Consider the following 18,731-nt stretch of genomic DNA (forward strand, 5'->3'; position numbering starts at 1 on the left):
ATGGCTACATCTCGTGTGAGACGCAAGTGCAGCAGTCATATTTGTTCGTCTAAAAAATGCGCTGAATATGCATCTGTGTGGATGGCTTGGTTTCGGTTTTCACCTAATAAAGATCTTCTCCGCATTGAGCTTCTATATTTCTCTAATATTTTGAATGCATAACACAGCAGCGGCGCATCTCGTGGGCTAGACTAACAAAACATTAAAATGCAACAACGTCACTTACATCATTATCACCGCATCTCGCGGGCCACTGATGACGCTCCTTGACGCACACCTAACATTCAAATGCAAATGTTTATTTTAAATTAGACTAATATTCATTTTTTTATTCACAATCTCCTCATCACAGGCAGGCACAGCACTCAATTCAGCATGTGTTCGTGTTTGTGTGTGTTGTCTGCGTCACTCATAGCACGTGCCTATATCGTGCACTATATCGAACATTTTTTATACCGTTATCGGAGAAGGTGTACCGTCGATAAATATCAATACCGTTTTATCCCCCAGGCCTAATATAGTGCCACAAAATTAAATAAATAAATATTGTTTACAGCATTTTTAATACAAATATTCTCTGCATTAGCGCTGTTTTTGGACTTAATGTTTGAATGCATTCGCTTACTGGATCCTTGGACCGAAAAATTTCCAGGAGTTTACCAGTTTAAAATTATCTGAACGCAAAAACCTGCTTCTTTTCATTTTAAGGTATTGCTTTCGTTATAATGTACTGATTCAAATTAGTAATCAAGAATTAATTAGGCTATTCTTAACTACTCTGCACGCCTCCCCTGACATGCTCTTGTGCCCCACACTTTGAAAACCCCTGACAGGTAGACCGACTCCGCTTGCATTCACGTGATTCATAGAGATGAGAGGTAATGCACTTAGTGCCCCCACCTGAGTGGTGTGATTTATATAGTGTAGTTTCTAATCACTAAAGACACTGATGCTTTGACTCTGAGAACTGGCAACATGTCAGAAGTGGCGGTACACACGAAAAAGTGCCGGTACACTAAAGATTAATATATAGAAGTGCCGGTATTAGGGATGTAACGATTCACTGAACTCACGATTCGATTCACGATTTTGATTTCACGATTCGATTCGATTCGCAATTGTTTTTTTTTGTTTTTTACAAAATGGGATTTAAGACAAATTATAAATTAAATGTGTCCTTTTATTATTGCTTGGACAAAATGCTGCACATTTCTTTGTGAAATAAGTTCCCCTCAGACATGGATTCATATAAACTCCTACCTCTAACTGAATCGCGATTTGTTTAGCATCTCAACCGATTTGAATCGTCACATATTTGAATCGATTTTCAACCGGCTCGCGGTTAATCGTTACATCCCTAGCCGGTATACTGCGTACCGCCCACTTCAAGCACTGGTCTTTTTAAATATTCAGTACAACAGAGATCAAGAAAACTCCCCAGCTGTCCTGAAGTTCAGAGAGAATCTGCCAGCATGTGGCATGGAAGAGTCTCCCGAAGGCTTTGAGATCATCAGAACAGCAAAGGATTGCAAAACTGCCACATTACAGTGAGCAAGAGCCAGTGATGGCACAGGCATTAGGGCATGAATCTTCATCACCTTAGGACTGGTCTTCACAGAGCACACAAATCTCACTCACTCACTCCAGCTTTATGGATTTGCTCCAGTGGATGGTCACATGATTAATGTAAGCACAATCCATGTGTGCAAACATTCATTTTCAGGATGGAAACCTTCTCAGAAGAGTGAGGGACTAATCATTAAAAGTTAAGAGAGTTATAAAGTTCTTTTATGTGAGCTGCAAACTACTTTAGGTAAATTTACCATGAAATGAAAAGTGTGAAGCCCCAGGTGCTGTGGGTTTGAAGCTGGTTTTATACCTGTAATACCTTAGGAAGTTTAGTTGCACTGACCACGTGAGGCAGAGGTTCACATGGTGAACAGGACATTGTTCAGCAAACTCCAACTCTGAATCTTTCACTATTATCCCTATAACTAAAGGTCACATTTGCACATGCTTCTAAATTTCATTCTGCACCAATGAGTGTCATAAAAAAGCCATTTAATATTAGACTGTTGTGAGAGAATTCAGTAAGAAGTATAGAATATAAGTATTCTTTTGTTTCCTCCAAAACATTGAACAGTAATGTAAAAAAAAAAGGCATGTATACACTGAAAATTATGACAACACTTTAGCTGGAATACTCACACATTTATTACTTGGTTAATATGGATTGTAGGTGGTTAGTCAATAAGACTGCACAAAAAGATTCCACAGACTGAAATGTTATGTACATAAATGTAGTGTAGTGACTAAGCTGAACTTACCTGTCCAACATAGTAGAACTCCTCTGAATCATTGTCACCCTCTGAATCCTCCTCTATAGCATAATGGCACTGGAAAGGTTTCAAAAGCAAGAGAGGGCTTTAGTCACAATACAACTGACTCCTTGATATACCTCACATTTGTAAATAAGACATTTTATGATAAAAGTAAAAATTATGGTTTAATTTCTTACCGCATTTTTGTCAGTTTGAAGTTTTGATTTAATAGACAGACAGCTGGTGGCATCATTATTTTTGCGTATTTCTAAAGACAGAGTAGAGTGAAAGCACAGATGTGTGAGGATGGCATGATACTGTGAACTGAGAATTTCAGATTAAGATCATATCTGTCATAATTCCTGTGACAGGCCTGGTCATGTCCTGAATATACAAACTTTCTAACCATTGTTTTGTGTAGACCATATGTGTGTATGGTGATGGCAATACAAACATTTCAACTGAAACAATGCAGGTCTTACTAAAAGACTAGTTTTTATTGTCAATTCCATTACAATTCCAAACCACAAAACCTACAATCACAGCTCAGAATCACAAATCTGGGATAACACACTGCCACATTAAAGTGCTAATAGAACAGTGAGGTCTTGACCAAAGAAGTGGTACTTGCATTTTTCAACACCTCCGAGTAAAAATAGATATGTTTATACAGAGGTCCGTGTCAGAAAACATTTACAACTGACAAAGTTTGCACATCCAAGATCCATCAGCAGAATGTGCACAGGCTCATTAGTTGTAATGTACTGTGCCGGAAGATGTCAACACTTTTTTATTAAATGTGTGGATTGGAAAACTATTAGGTGTGCATGACAAGCATCTATTAAAAGGTGCACTAAGCAATATTTGAAAAACGCTTGACCACAGTGTCGCACCGAGTCCCAAAACACACTCGCTGCCAATCAGCAGTAATGGGCGTAAGCAGTAAGAGGAAAATTTTGGAGGAACAAAACATTAAAAATAAGGGTTATGATCAGGCAAGAGGTAGGACCTGCGTAAATATTGGAGCAGCTTTCCAGCGGTGAAGAGAACTCAAGGAGCAGGAAAGCCTGGAATCGGACGCCGAGGTTGCTTTGTTTCTTCTTGATCGGTGAGTTACATTGATTTTTATGTTGAATTACCATAATAACACGCATCACTTTCACTTATTGATGACATCATACCCTCGGCCGGCAGGCATAGCAGATTCCGCCATCGTCGCTGTCAGGGTTGTGTAAATACGTGAGGGGCGGAGTTATCAAAATAGGGGCGAGGTCCTGTTGGGGTATGGGCGTGTTTGTTTTGGTGCTTTAAAATATCAACATCGTTTGACAAAATTCGCTTAGTGCACCTTTAAGGGTTTAACTAACTGCTAGGGGAAATTAGCCAAGATCTCTGCTGTTTTGCCACTTTGTTTTGGCACATACTTCTTGGTTGGTCCTAAAAATAGGAGCAGAAGAAATGCAGTACAATTCCAGGATAATTTCCAGAGTTACTGCCAGTGTAATCAAAGAGCTCCAAAAACAGAGAAAGACTGGCTAACACTATGTGAATACAAAAAAAGTACTAAAATGTACCACTGCATTACCATGTTCTTTTTTTGGGCATACGTTATCGTTTAACAGTCTGGGGACAATATGATTTTTTCTAAGAAGAAATAAATAATTTTATTCAGCAGTGAAGCATTATTATTACATTAAAATAAAAAAAAAAATTAAATAAAACAGAGATAAATTTAAAAAGAAAACTTAAATTTGCAATAATATTTTACAATATGAATGTTTTTACTGTATTTCTGATAAAAATAAATGGGTGAGCATAAGAAACTTCTTTCAAAAACATTTGAAAAAAATCTTGCCGACAGCAACATTTTTAAACGGTAGTGTCTTGTGTATATCATGGTTGTATTTGTGGTACCTTTGAGTACAATCTAAATGCTGTATTTACATGAATATGGTATACATTCAGTACCATGTGCTTCCACTGCTTTTTTTGTAATGGTCTACTGACCATCATTAATAATGGCAGATCTGAAGGATTATATTGTTCAAACTCTGAGCCAACTCAATGAAATTTGATTGCGTAAGTGTTGGAATCATGGTAGTTCAGGGTTGGAGCTAAAATATTCAGCTGGCCTTGACCAAAGTTTATAATGACTGAAATATTACTGACGTACACTCTGGATCTGGGAGGCTGCTGGTTTCCTTTTCCCTTAGGTGTGACTTTAAAATACCTGATCATTCAACTGGTTCATTGGTTTTCTTCAGCTGCAGCTCTTTTATGATTCATTATTAGATGGTAACGATTCTTACCTGTTGCAATTCTGTGGAAAATCACTGGTATTGGATCCCTGGTGACTAACACTTCATCATCGTTTTCAGAGTTAGATACATATGTGTTATCTGAAATGACAAGGACAAGCAGGTGCTTTTAAAATACCTAGAAAAGTAGACCTGAAGAAGATCTAACAGTGTAATCAAGCCTGGCAGTGGTAACCAAAACCATTAACCTGCAACTTATACATAATAAATAGAAACACTCCAAATGAGAGTGAAGAGAGAAATGTGCTAATTCTACAGTTTCTAGACAATCCACTATTTTCAGGTTAAAGCACTCACCCCAACGGCATTCTTTGGCAATGTTGTCTAAATCTGAGCCAAGCAAATTCTTATGCAAAGCTGACTGTCTGCCACTATGCTGTGATTCAGGCTAGACTAAGTCCTGCAAAAAGGAGGTCTGCATCTTCTATATTTAGATTTAAGGGACAACTCTTGTGTGTAAATTTTAGGCTTCACAGCAAAATGCAATTTTAATGCGTGTGTGTTTTGAGGGGGATAAATGTTCAACTTGTGTTTACTATTTAAAAAAAATCTAACTAAGCAAAGACAAAAAAAACTGACTGCACTGGGAAACTACTGAAAACCAGCTACCTAAAAGCAAAAATCCAGCGTTATCACTATACCTTGTGTTGTCATTTTATGGCCCACAAGAGAATGAAAACAAATACTGCCGTTCACTTGTGCCGTTATAATTACGTGACAGAAACGAGACAACAGGAAAAGATTTAGGAGTATAAAGCAGCTGCGGTACAGCACTTCATAACACTGAAGCGGAGCATGTTGCAGTTTAGCCATATTAGCACTGGTTTTTTAATATCAGCTGTCACTTTACACAGTAGACCCTGCATCATCTTTCCTATCAGGTCAGGTATATATGCAGTAAATGACATTATGAACTATACTTTTATATTTTAACAGACTGCCACAGTGCTAGTGTTGTTGGTACTTGGCAGGGTATTGTTATGCATTTGCTTGTGTTCTGAATGGTTTTTAGCACATTTCTATGTGGACGCTATAGGGTGTTCTGAGTGGTTCCTCACTGGCCCATATAAAGTTCACCGCCAACTCTATATAATATTCTGGTCCCAAGATATGGCCTGTGTCCCTACTTCAATGAAAGTCTATGGCATTTTTTGCTGGTTTTATCACTGACCAGCTGAATCCAATTGTTTTGAACCATAACATTACTCCCCAATTTGTCCTTAGCGCAGATGTTGCAAGACGAGTTACATGGCAAATTGAAATACTTGGAGTTAAAGCTTTTTCTAAACTCCTAAGTAAGCAGTAGGGCTAGTGTTAAAGGTCTATTGGTCCTTATTGTAATATACAGAGGAGTGGTGAAAGTTTCAGTGTATGATCCATCCATTTATCAAATAATCCATCAAATTATGTGTGCAATACCTGGATAATCATCGGAGACGTGAACAGAGTAGGACACCCTAAAAAAACACAAATATTAACATTAGAAAGGATACATGTAACACTGCAGGCCATTACACTGCTTCTCAGACACACTCATGCACATATGGTACCTAACACACAAATGTCTCATTTCATCACAATGAATCAATTCTGAAACAGTTTGAATACTATCATATCATATTGTGACAGAGTACCACCGGATGTTTTTTTTTCTTTTTTCTTTTTGCACCTGTTTCGATCTTACTGTAATAAAGTCATAATTTATTGTACCTGACTCAGTGCAGTACTTTCACAGACACTGCAAATAACTGAAAAGTGCAAAGTCTGGTCACACTGTATTTTAAGGTCCAATTCTCTCTTTTAACAAACAATTAAATACGACATTTGCCCCAATAAACTCCTAATTTGCTGCTTATTAACAGTTAGTAAGGCAGTTAAGTTTAGGTATTGGGTATTAGGGATGTAGAATATGGTTATGCAGCAGAATATGTGCTAATAAACTGTGTGCTAAGTACTAATAAACATCCAATATGTTAATAATAAGCATGCTAATAAGCAACTAGTTAATAGTGAGAAATGGTTCTTATACTAAAGTGTTACCCGAAGTCTATTAATTTATTACATACAATGCAGTCAAAAATCTGAGACCACCAGTAAAAATACTGCTTTTTAGCATTTTCTATTTTATTCTATTTTTAGCATTTCTATTCTCATTTAATATAATTTTTTTTACAAATAATATTATTAGCATAAAATTCTATCTGTACAGTGAAAAGTTGAACATCACTACACCATTGACAAAAAGACAATGGACCCACAAAATTTTTCTGAAATTTTGCTATTGTCCCCCTTTTGCTTTAATGACAGCAGCACTCAAGCTGCATGCAACTCTACAAGCTTTGCAAAACCTGTATTTAAAATGTTTCAAAATCATGGAAATCATTGATTTTTGTGTTGACTTGATTTTGTAAGATATAATTGTCATAGATGTTGGGATCCCACCAGTCCATTACTCACTGAATAGCTGAAATTATAAACTGTTCACATATGAATAAATTAAAACAAATGATCAGCAACAAAAAACTATTCATTTTATTTTAGTTTCGGTGCGGTGCAGAAATGTAATGCGGTGAAGACAGAAAAGCCATCTAGTGTCGACAACAACAACTTATATTAGCAAAATTGCAATAAAATAAATAAATAAAGGCTCAATTAAATTTGACAGAAATAACAGAAATGAGCAGATGTTATAAATTCTAAGTGATGCTTTACAGAAAAGACCATCGGGTCCCAGAGGGGTGCTGCCCGCAAGTCCTGAAAACAGCTAGTCTAAACACTTAAGTAAGAGGTCATTAAGGAAAGTGTGGTATACATTTCACGCAATCAAATAAATAAGGTTGCAACGAACAGTGTTGACAACAGGACACCGTCTTCATTGAATTAATGTGGAGAATTAAGTGGCTCACTAAAAAGCCTTATAGTGATCAGCATGAAACTGCCAAAATCATACTAATTACCTCGATATAGGCTGATCTGGCAAAAGTGAAAATATCACGCAGGTGACCTTTATGTGCTTGTGGTTTTTTTGCTCCATTGCACAAAATGAGAAAATATATTCAGGAATTAATGGAGCCAATGACCTTATACATACCATTAAAAATCATGGCAAATAACTTCATGAAAAAACACAAGCGTACTCTTTGTAGACCCTGACTACTACTGGCATAGAACGCGATACTAGCCCATAAGTAATTATGTGATGAAAGCACACAGAAGAGAGATTGATTCAGTGGAAGTGAAACCCCTCATGAGGTCTCTCGCAGGATGGTGCCACTCACAGAAAGCATTATTCAGAATGACACCTGGCTTTATTAAAAAATGACTTGGGTTGTGTTATGCATGATACTGGGGTTTTTTTGGTCACATGAGCACACTTTTCTCAAGTGCTACAAACATCTGCTAAATGCCAATGACTGTGCAAAAATGCATTAAGTTCGGGTGTATGAGGTTTATGCTTATGCTCATCACAGAAAGGCTTCTTAATAATGCATCTCTGCCCCAATAGCTAATTTTACAGGATCTACTAATTTACATTTTCTGCCCAACATCAATTTCTGCTACTGAAATAATAATAAAAAAAATGTTTTGTCAAGTAACCAAAAAAATGTTGTAACATCTAAATTACCTTTTAAGTAAAAATTAAGTACAAATTATTTAATTTATATTTATGACTGAAACAGTTAACCCATGCTCATTGGAAAAATGTGCTGGTCCCGAAATTTCTGCAAAATGATATTATGTTGCTTCTTGCACATTTCACGACACTTTCAAAGTGTCCTGTGAGTGCTGCTAAAGGTGTGTTCAGTTTTATCCAAAACAGATAGACATTAATCTGGCATTGTTTTATTGTGTTCATTGTTGTACGCATTGTCGTAGTTCAGAAATAAAATTTTCCATAAGGGGGTTAATAGGTTAATACTCTATTGTGTTTGAAAATAAATATGCAATACCACCTACACTAAACCCTACCCTAAATCTACCTTATAGTGTTAACAAAAGCAAACTTCTTGCTTCTACAATCCTCTAAGCTCTTTTATGCATGGGCATAGCTTGTGGTGTGCCAAGGGGGCAGTGACTTTACTAAATATTTTATAAAGAATAATAATAAATAAATATTTTCAAATAAGAAGTAAATATGCACATAATGTAGTTAATTTTGGCAGAAAATCTTTGATATAATGCTGGCCTGCTGTGTGGCATAAAAGGATATTCAGCATTTTTACAACATACACGAACTGCAGAGAAATCTGGAGATAACGAAACAAGTCAGCTGAAGATTCCGAATGTGTTGATGACTCCGGACCCGGACACTAGACAGATAAAGGTGATCCACAAGACACAGTCGTTTTAGCGGCTCAGTGTTCTACTTTTATGTAGACCATTTACATCCAAATGTTATTTAATTTACAAAGAACAAAGCTCCTGTGACTCAGTGGTAGAGCATTGCATTAGCAGCGCAAAAGGTCGTGGGTTCGATTCCCAGGGAACACACATACTGGTAAAAAAAATGTATAGCCTGAATGTACTGCATGTCGCTTTGGATAAAAGCGTCTGCTAAATGCATACATTATACATTATTAAACGGTTTATTCGTCTATTTTTCAGTAAGACTTATTAAATGAAAAGTATCAAGCCCAACAAATGTATTTTTGTTTTGTTTTAAAACAGTGGATGAGCAATTCACTCTTTGATTTGCTAAATAAAAGCCTCCTTTGAGATTGTGTTGACAAACATGTTTATTGTGCATTATTTTCAACGTGTTTATTGCTAAGTTTAGTGTGGCAAAATATAATGACAGCAGCACTCAAGCTGCATGCAACTCTACAAGCTTTGCAAAACCTGTATTTAAAATGTTTCAAAATCATGGAAATCATTGATTTTTGTGTTGACTTTTGATTTTGTAAGATATAATTGTCATAGATGTTGGGATCCCACCAGTCCATTACTCACTGAATAGCTGAAATTATAAACTGTTCACATATGAATAAATTAAAACAAATGATCAGCAACAAAAAACTATTCATTTTATTTTAGTTTCGGTGCGGTGCAGAAATGTAATGCGGTGAAGACAGAAAAGCCATCTAGTGTCGACAACAACAACTTATATTAGCAAAATTGCAATAAAATAAATAAATAAAGGCTCAATTAAATTTGACAGAAATAACAGAAATGAGCAGATGTTATAAATTCTAAGTGATGCTTTACAGAAAAGACCATCGGGTCCCAGAGGGGTGCTGCCCGCAAGTCCTGAAAACAGCTAGTCTAAACACTTAAGTAAGAGGTCATTAAGGAAAGTGTGGTATACATTTCACGCAATCAAATAAATAAGGTTGCAACGAACAGTGTTGACAACAGGACACCGTCTTCATTGAATTAATGTGGAGAATTAAGTGGCTCACTAAAAAGCCTTATAGTGATCAGCATGAAACTGCCAAAATCATACTAATTACCTCGATATAGGCTGATCTGGCAAAAGTGAAAATATCACGCAGGTGACCTTTATGTGCTTGTGGTTTTTTTGCTCCATTGCACAAAATGAGAAAATATATTCAGGAATTAATGGAGCCAATGACCTTATACATACCATTAAAAATCATGGCAAATAACTTCATGAAAAAACACAAGCGTACTCTTTGTAGACCCTGACTACTACTGGCATAGAACGCGATACTAGCCCATAAGTAATTATGTGATGAAAGCACACAGAAGAGAGATTGATTCAGTGGAAGTGAAACCCCTCATGAGGTCTCTCGCAGGATGGTGCCACTCACAGAAAGCATTATTCAGAATGACACCTGGCTTTATTAAAAAATGACTTGGGTTGTGTTATGCATGATACTGGGGTTTTTTTGGTCACATGAGCACACTTTTCTCAAGTGCTACAAACATCTGCTAAATGCCAATGACTGTGCAAAAATGCATTAAGTTCGGGTGTATGAGGTTTATGCTTATGCTCATCACAGAAAGGCTTCTTAATAATGCATCTCTGCCCCAATAGCTAATTTTACAGGATCTACTAATTTACATTTTCTGCCCAACATCAATTTCTGCTACTGAAATAATAATAAAAAAAATGTTTTGTCAAGTAACCAAAAAAATGTTGTAACATCTAAATTACCTTTTAAGTAAAAATTAAGTACAAATTATTTAATTTATATTTATGACTGAAACAGTTAACCCATGCTCATTGGAAAAATGTGCTGGTCCCGAAATTTCTGCAAAATGATATTATGTTGCTTCTTGCACATTTCACGACACTTTCAAAGTGTCCTGTGAGTGCTGCTAAAGGTGTGTTCAGTTTTATCCAAAACAGATAGACATTAATCTGGCATTGTTTTATTGTGTTCATTGTTGTACGCATTGTCGTAGTTCAGAAATAAAATTTTCCATAAGGGGGTTAATAGGTTAATACTCTATTGTGTTTGAAAATAAATATGCAATACCACCTACACTAAACCCTACCCTAAATCTACCTTATAGTGTTAACAAAAGCAAACTTCTTGCTTCTACAATCCTCTAAGCTCTTTTATGCATGGGCATAGCTTGTGGTGTGCCAAGGGGGCAGTGACTTTACTAAATATTTTATAAAGAATAATAATAAATAAATATTTTCAAATAAGAAGTAAATATGCACATAATGTAGTTAATTTTGGCAGAAAATCTTTGATATAATGCTGGCCTGCTGTGTGGCATAAAAGGATATTCAGCATTTTTACAACATACACGAACTGCAGAGAAATCTGGAGATAACGAAACAAGTCAGCTGAAGATTCCGAATGTGTTGATGACTCCGGACCCGGACACTAGACAGATAAAGGTGATCCACAAGACACAGTCGTTTTAGCGGCTCAGTGTTCTACTTTTATGTAGACCATTTACATCCAAATGTTATTTAATTTACAAAGAACAAAGCTCCTGTGACTCAGTGGTAGAGCATTGCATTAGCAGCGCAAAAGGTCGTGGGTTCGATTCCCAGGGAACACACATACTGGTAAAAAAAATGTATAGCCTGAATGTACTGCATGTCGCTTTGGATAAAAGCGTCTGCTAAATGCATACATTATACATTATTAAACGGTTTATTCGTCTATTTTTCAGTAAGACTTATTAAATGAAAAGTATCAAGCCCAACAAATGTATTTTTGTTTTGTTTTAAAACAGTGGATGAGCAATTCACTCTTTGATTTGCTAAATAAAAGCCTCCTTTGAGATTGTGTTGACAAACATGTTTATTGTGCATTATTTTCAACGTGTTTATTGCTAAGTTTAGTGTGGCAAAATAATCCGTGTGATGTATCTGATTGTCATGCAATCATAGTAAAATCACTTGAATATGGTACACAGAGTGTGAATTTGTAGATTTACTATAGCAAAAATAAAATGTGTTTAAAAGTGTGACTGACCTAATCGACCCGGAATCAAGATTGGCTCGGTTTGAAGTCTGCAGGACGGTAACTCTCCAGAAGCAGGGTTGGAGACCACTGCTCTACCAGGTGAGCTACCGAGCAAGTTTACCATGTCAGAAAAGCCATAGCCTACATTTGGAGCAGTATCAGTTTATAAATCATGCACTATGGTAAAAGTGTTTTGAGGTCATAACACAGTGCTGTGTCCACAAATAAGTCTTTATCAATTGATAATCTGTGCCTGTAATCATAATTTTTGTGAAAAGGAACAAAAGTTGTTGCCGTTTTACTGCCACTAGTGTAGTGCTTGGCGATATACCTAAAATTTGATATATTTTTCAAAAATTTGACGATGACACATATTTTAATTTTTTGCATTTGCTCTAGAACAGGGGTTTCGTTCTCCTATGGTGAGCCTTCCACATATAGAGGTTGTTTGCTTTCACTGAAGTCCATGCATTCTTCATGCCATATATACACAATAATGCCTTGTTTCTAGGGGTGAGAATCACCAGAGGCCTCACGATACGATATTATCACGATACTTGTCACGATACAATATTATTGCGGTTTTAAATATATTGCGATATTCTGCGATATATTGCAATTTATTACCTTTTTCCAACTTCAAATTATGTCCCCAAAGGAAAACTTTGACAACATCTGTTAATGCACTCTGAATTAACATGAACTAACAGTGAATAACTGTATTCTCATTAACTAACATTAAAAAAGATTAATAAATACTGTAATAAATGTATTGTTCATTGTTCGTTCATAATAGTTAATACATTAATTCTGGAAAATTACTGGCAGGCAGGTTTGATCAAGGTTGGAGCAAAACTCAGTAGTGCATCTACAGTCATTTTTCAAATGCCTGTCACACTGAGAAAATCTTTCCATTGTGGTTTGCATGTGACATTACTCCTAGCCATGACCTAAGATAATAACTGCAATGTGACTTGTGTGATGAAATCAGTGCTCAGCATGATGCTACAGTATAAATGCACTGCTGATATACAGTTCAAATATGTCACCAGTAGCTCCACAAAAAACTATAGAAAGCCAAAGGTTGGGCAAATAATGGTAAAGCAGAATGTCAGATTCTCTGCATCAGTTGAATAAAATATTATTCAACTATTTGGCACATCAACTAATCCTCACATTAGCACCTGCCTCTTATTTAATCTATTTTTTATGGAGATGCACCGATCGAACGGCCAGGGACCAGCTGGTCAGTCAGCCAACTACGAGCCGGTCCATTATGACGTCACACCTACACTCACATCCGCATGTAAACATGTCATCAGCGCTGAAGTTCTTGAGAGAAAAAGACACAAAGTTCGCAATTTGTAATATGCGTAGGCCAGGGCCAAAGTAAACTGTGGGGGAACCACAGGGCTCGATTAACGCTTATCTGGGACAGGTAGAAAGGGGCAAGTGAGAGAGAATTTTACATGCCCGATCAGACAAGAAGCCTGATTAAAACGTCAACAAAAATAACTAGGGAAGCACTGAAACTTGGCCACCTAAAATTTTTGTGAATGATTCAGATTTTATTGCATTCAGTGTAAATGGCGATTGATAATTGAAATTGATGTATTTATGTCGTGCTACATGAGGCTTGCCGGTCCGTGTACTTTTGCGTCTATTCATTTTTCATTTTGTAAACCAGAAATGAAATACGGAAAATGCCGTTTTTCTTTAATGGTTCAAACACTGATGAATAGAATAAGCAGACACAAAGTAACTTAATTATATTTTTAAAAATTATATAAATCTAGTTTTTTTTTATGTATATAAATTCTAAATTTAAATTCTAGCGTCCCTATACAGACACTATAAGCGCCCTCTCGAGCTACTGATGTGGCTAACGGTAAAAAAAATTTTCTGAAAACCTTTGGCTTTAATATTTTTATGATCTTGATAATTTTTCATGCCTAAAAACATGTATGAAATACTCATAACATATTTCTTTGCATTTAATTGTATCCAGAGCCGGTTCTACGGGAGTGCTAAAGGGAACGAAACAAAAGCAAGAGCACCTCAGTTGAAACTGTATACTGGCAAAACATATTTTCCAAAACGTTCCAGTGTGTATTTGTGTTAGAACTCTGAAGAGCTTCAAAGGTTTCTATTTTCAACGTGTTTTTGTAGCAATGATCAATGTAGCCAATCACCGACATTTTTTGTTAATTTCTTGAGCGCAATGGTCAAGCGTTTTAGTTAGAATCCACGCACCCCTCATAACCCCACAGTTTTGTTCAGTGCTGCACACTCAGGTTTCTCTCAATATAACAAACAAAGTGTAACATGATGTAAATAAGAGATTCATTGTGCAGAGTACAGCTTCATTGATTATAACAGAACTTTGTGAGATCGTGATAAACTGAAATGAATAACGATTTTTAGTGTTTATAAGCGAAGCGCTCTTTGGGCGCTTTCTTGGCTACAATCCATTCGGAATTTGAATAAGTTTTGTTTTTCATGATGCTAAGAGGACCAGTGACTGCTTACATGCTGCAAAGTTTCAGGAGTGACATCCGCATGCATTTATATGCGGATGTCACTATTATTGCAATGATAGTGATAACCATAACAATGGACAGGGCAAAAAATATGTTAAAATAGAAGTAGGCTACATTTAGGCCTGGTTAGAAAGAAAATTGGAATTGGCAAAAATCAGTATCAGCAGGTCATACTTACAAAAAAAATGGAAATCAGAATCGGCCAAGAAAATTGCAATTGGTGCAACTCTAATTTATTATATAGGCCTTTATGTTTTACTATGTACAGATGATACATAAACACACACATAAATATATACATACATTTTAAGCAAATAATAATGTATCTGGCTTAATTTGTAACTGTGAAGTCTGCATTCTGACAAATACTGTGGTTTATATAACCTTAAACTGGCATAAAACTGTTACAAAAACCCAATGCGGTGTGAACATGGCAAATTACTTCTTCTTTTGATACTAGGGCTGCACGATTATGACAAAAATCATAATTGTCGATTATTCCTTTGAAATTGTAATTGCGATTATTAATTACAATTAAATGAATGATGTTTACACCTTTGTTTGAAGCAACTACATTCCATATTTTTATATGAAAATAAACAAGCTGAAAACACTAAATGAAAAACATTTATTGCTTTTCAATAGTATTAAGCCTCAAATGTCAACTATACATTGTATTGGTTTCTTCTTTAAATAAAAAGGTAAAAATATGCATGGTATTATAATGTTATACTAAAACTAAAATTAAAACAATGGAAAAACCCTTAAGATAACATGTACAAAGAAAAAAAGCATCTTAAGCATGCAGAATAACATAAGTGGACTTTGAACGATTAATTGCTACTTTGAACGATTATGTAATTGTGGCATCCGTAATTGTAATCGCGATTAGAAATTCAATTAATTGTGCAGCCCTATTTGATACTTTCATTTTCTGGACTATACAACACCTACCACATTAGTTGGTCTCATATTATTACGGTACTTCCTCATTTACTCCCTGAATTAATAGTTTTTTTTATATAGTATACCAAATGACCCAAAGTTTATTTCCAGTGGTCTGCCAGTATGCGAATCTAATGCAACAACATTTGTTTGAATTGGAGCTTGTCACAATTTAGTACTCATGGTAATTATGCAAATTCAGTTATACCAAGATGATGAAACTCAAACATAATTTGTGTTGATCTCGGCCATGATGGATTATTCATGAGAAACTACTGCATCTCTGGGATTATTTTTTTTTTACTGCTTGAATCATATTATACCTACTTCTGGTAACATCTAACAAAAGTGATCTCCATGTGAATATCCATCTTTGAATGGTTTGCTGTATCAAATATCATGGTTATCTGGCATATCAGATATTAGAGCTACCTTGTTTTATGTGAAGAAAATACAACAACACAAAAATGACAAAGAATGGGTGCAAAAAAATGAGGCCATGTCTATATTACATAGAAACGTTGATCCTTCAGTAAAAGCTGTTGAGTGCAGGTTGCAGCTCTACATACAGGAAATGAGCTACTTCCTCCTTTCTTACTTTCCCTCCTATAAGGCAAGGTGCAATATTTTTTCATATACACCCTGCCAGCTCATTTCCTGCTTGTAATGCATGGTACCTCCTCTAAGAACAAGAGTGACATTTGCAAACCAGTTAAAACAGAAGATGACAAGGAACTCCCCATTTTTAATTCAGGACACCTAAATGGATTACATTTTTGCTGTGGGAAACAACTGAACATGCAAATGAATAATCAATCTAGTGCAGTGTTAGAAACAGGATTCTTACACCTTTGCCGATGTGAAATTCAAGCATTTTTAAATGCATTTTCAAGGTGCATTTTCGAGCTTTTCCAGCACTTTAGAACTGTGGTAAATGACATATTTCCATACTTATTCACGTTAAATCAGATGTTATTGTGCTATTAAAACCACCCTGTCTGGATTGCTGTTGGATAATATAAATAGCCAACATTCAGTATATAAATTACAAAATTAACAAAAAAAAAAAAGAAAAGAAACAATTTACAGGGTATTTGTAGGATTTTTTAAATCAAATTTAAGGATTTTTAAGCCCTGCACAATTAAAATAAATACTGTATGAGCAGGGTAGGGCAATGTCTATGGTAATATTAAACCACAAAATGACTAAAAAAAGATGATTTACAGTTCAGATACAGGTTTTCACAAATACTGAAAGTCTTACCGTCTCAATTGTTTAGATTTTTGAAGGCACATTAGCTTTTGGTCGATCCACCGGTTCACATTTATAACCGTTTATTCTGTGTAAAAACATTGTTTGATTTTCACATTGGTCTAACAAAAACAGCAGATGCATTTTCTGTCAGTAGGTGGCGATTTTGGAGCAGCAGAAATATATCGGTTTCCCCGGTAACAGCTGTACATAAAGCTGCGCCACTCTTATAAACGCTACTTTGAGGATTAAAATAGAATAGCCTACCTACATTAAGGAATGTTTTTGTGTGTGGGGAACATTCTTCACATTGGTTATTTTAGTAGCATGAAAACAAAACGGTTATTCAAATAGGGATTAAAACATATAAAGTAGGGTTGTGACGGTGAGGAAATTTTCCCACCGGTTAATCGACGCGTGACAACACCGGTAATACCGGTATCACCGCGGGGGCGGGGCGTTCCCTCTTTTCCTCACTTTCCTTCGCTTTTAAATAGCTTGTAAAAGCTGCGAGCGCATTTTACTTTCACTTTGAAATAGCGGCAATTCGGCGTAAAGCAATTGTTCGTTTTTAGTTCGTTTGAATTTTCCCTCTTTTCCTCGCTTTCCGTCGCTTTTAAACAGCTTAAAAGCACCATATGCGCATTTTACTTTCACTTCTGAATTAGCGGCAGTTAGGCGTCAATTGCTTGAATGCAACAACCAAATACAACGTCAAACTCACTTTAGCCTATATATAAAACATATAACTTTTATTAACAAAACAAATACAACTACACCATGCTATAGGGCAGGCTATGCTAATATAAAGAAAGCGAGCAACGAACGTTCCCCATCAACTGAAACTGATGACTCCATTCTTGCGCAAGCTCACCATGCAAATGAATCTCTTGTTTACATCGTATCACTTTGTTGTTTATAAGATTATTTGAGATGCAGAATTCATTCACTGAGCACATGCACTGAACAAAACTCCGGCATTTTCAGCGGCTCGTACTCGAGGATTTGGTCTTCATTTTAACCATAACTTTTATTTGTCGTTTTCAAGTCAACGCACTGAAGCGGCAACCTCCGATCATCTGCCACTCTGTTCCATCAGAGGGTGCACATCAAAAAAGACTGGCAGATCACATCACAGCCACACGCACAGAATCGAGTTCATTTGTTTTCGTTTTATGCAAAAGGCAAAAATAATTAGGCTTATTATATCTAAAAAGTGAACTATTCAGTAAGATAGCGAATTATTATGAAACCAATGCAACTGCAATTCCAAGCGGTTTCAAGCACTTTATTCAAAATCCAAGCACTTTTCAAATCTTGAAAACACTACATTAAAATTCAAGCATTTTCAAGGATTTCAAGCACCCGTACGAACCCTGTTACAAAACAACTGAAAGTGCACAAATTTTAGAATTCCATGTTACATGCATTAAGAGTGATTGGGTGCTGTAATTACTATTAAGACATGAAAAACTAATCAGTAATAGACCTTATTTAAAAGCAACTATTGGGAAGACAAGATCCACCATTCTCCTTTCATAAATCTTTCCAAAGACCTTCTTATCAGTACTGGTACTGCTTCAGTGAGATTAAAGTGCTTTCCTGGACAACACATTTTTAATTAGCATATTTATCATAACATTTGCATGACTATAGGGGTGGGAATCACAGGGTACCTCACGATACCGATAATATCACGATACAGTAATTCTGCAATAATCAATATATTGCTAGACAATCCTATAATGATACATCACAATACCTGTCTAACTATAACACAAAATGCCTGTGAAAAGGTTAAATGCAGGTTCTCTCTCTTCATTCAAGTCCAAACTGCTGAAAATTCTGCAAAAATTAAAACTCGGTCATCATTTACTCACTCTCAAGTTGTTTTAAACCTCAAAGAGTTTCTTTCTTCTGTTGAACATAAAAGCTATTTTGAAGAATGTGGGTAACCACAT

At 35.9% G+C, this 18,731-nt stretch overlaps 1 protein-coding gene across 1 annotated transcript in view; it reads right to left on the reverse strand.

Annotated features, from left to right (window-relative positions):
* LOC107708633 (poly [ADP-ribose] polymerase 8-like) overlaps positions 1-18,731 on the reverse strand; it is a 53,086-nt gene that overhangs the window by 27,015 nt on the left and 7,340 nt on the right. The window contains exons 3-6 of the mRNA XM_016512912.1: positions 6,059-6,096; positions 4,631-4,720; positions 2,519-2,589; positions 2,328-2,396 (exon numbers count right to left, since the gene is read on the reverse strand). Coding sequence (XP_016368398.1) covers positions 2,328-2,396; positions 2,519-2,589; positions 4,631-4,720; positions 6,059-6,096 — 268 coding nt within the window. The remainder of the gene's footprint in view (positions 1-2,327; positions 2,397-2,518; positions 2,590-4,630; positions 4,721-6,058; positions 6,097-18,731) is intronic.

The sequence above is a fragment of the Sinocyclocheilus rhinocerous genome, unplaced genomic scaffold, assembly GCF_001515625.1.
Source record: "Sinocyclocheilus rhinocerous isolate Xijiao unplaced genomic scaffold, SAMN03320098_v1.1 scaffold1858, whole genome shotgun sequence".
Lineage (NCBI taxonomy): Eukaryota > Metazoa > Chordata > Actinopteri > Cypriniformes > Cyprinidae > Sinocyclocheilus > Sinocyclocheilus rhinocerous.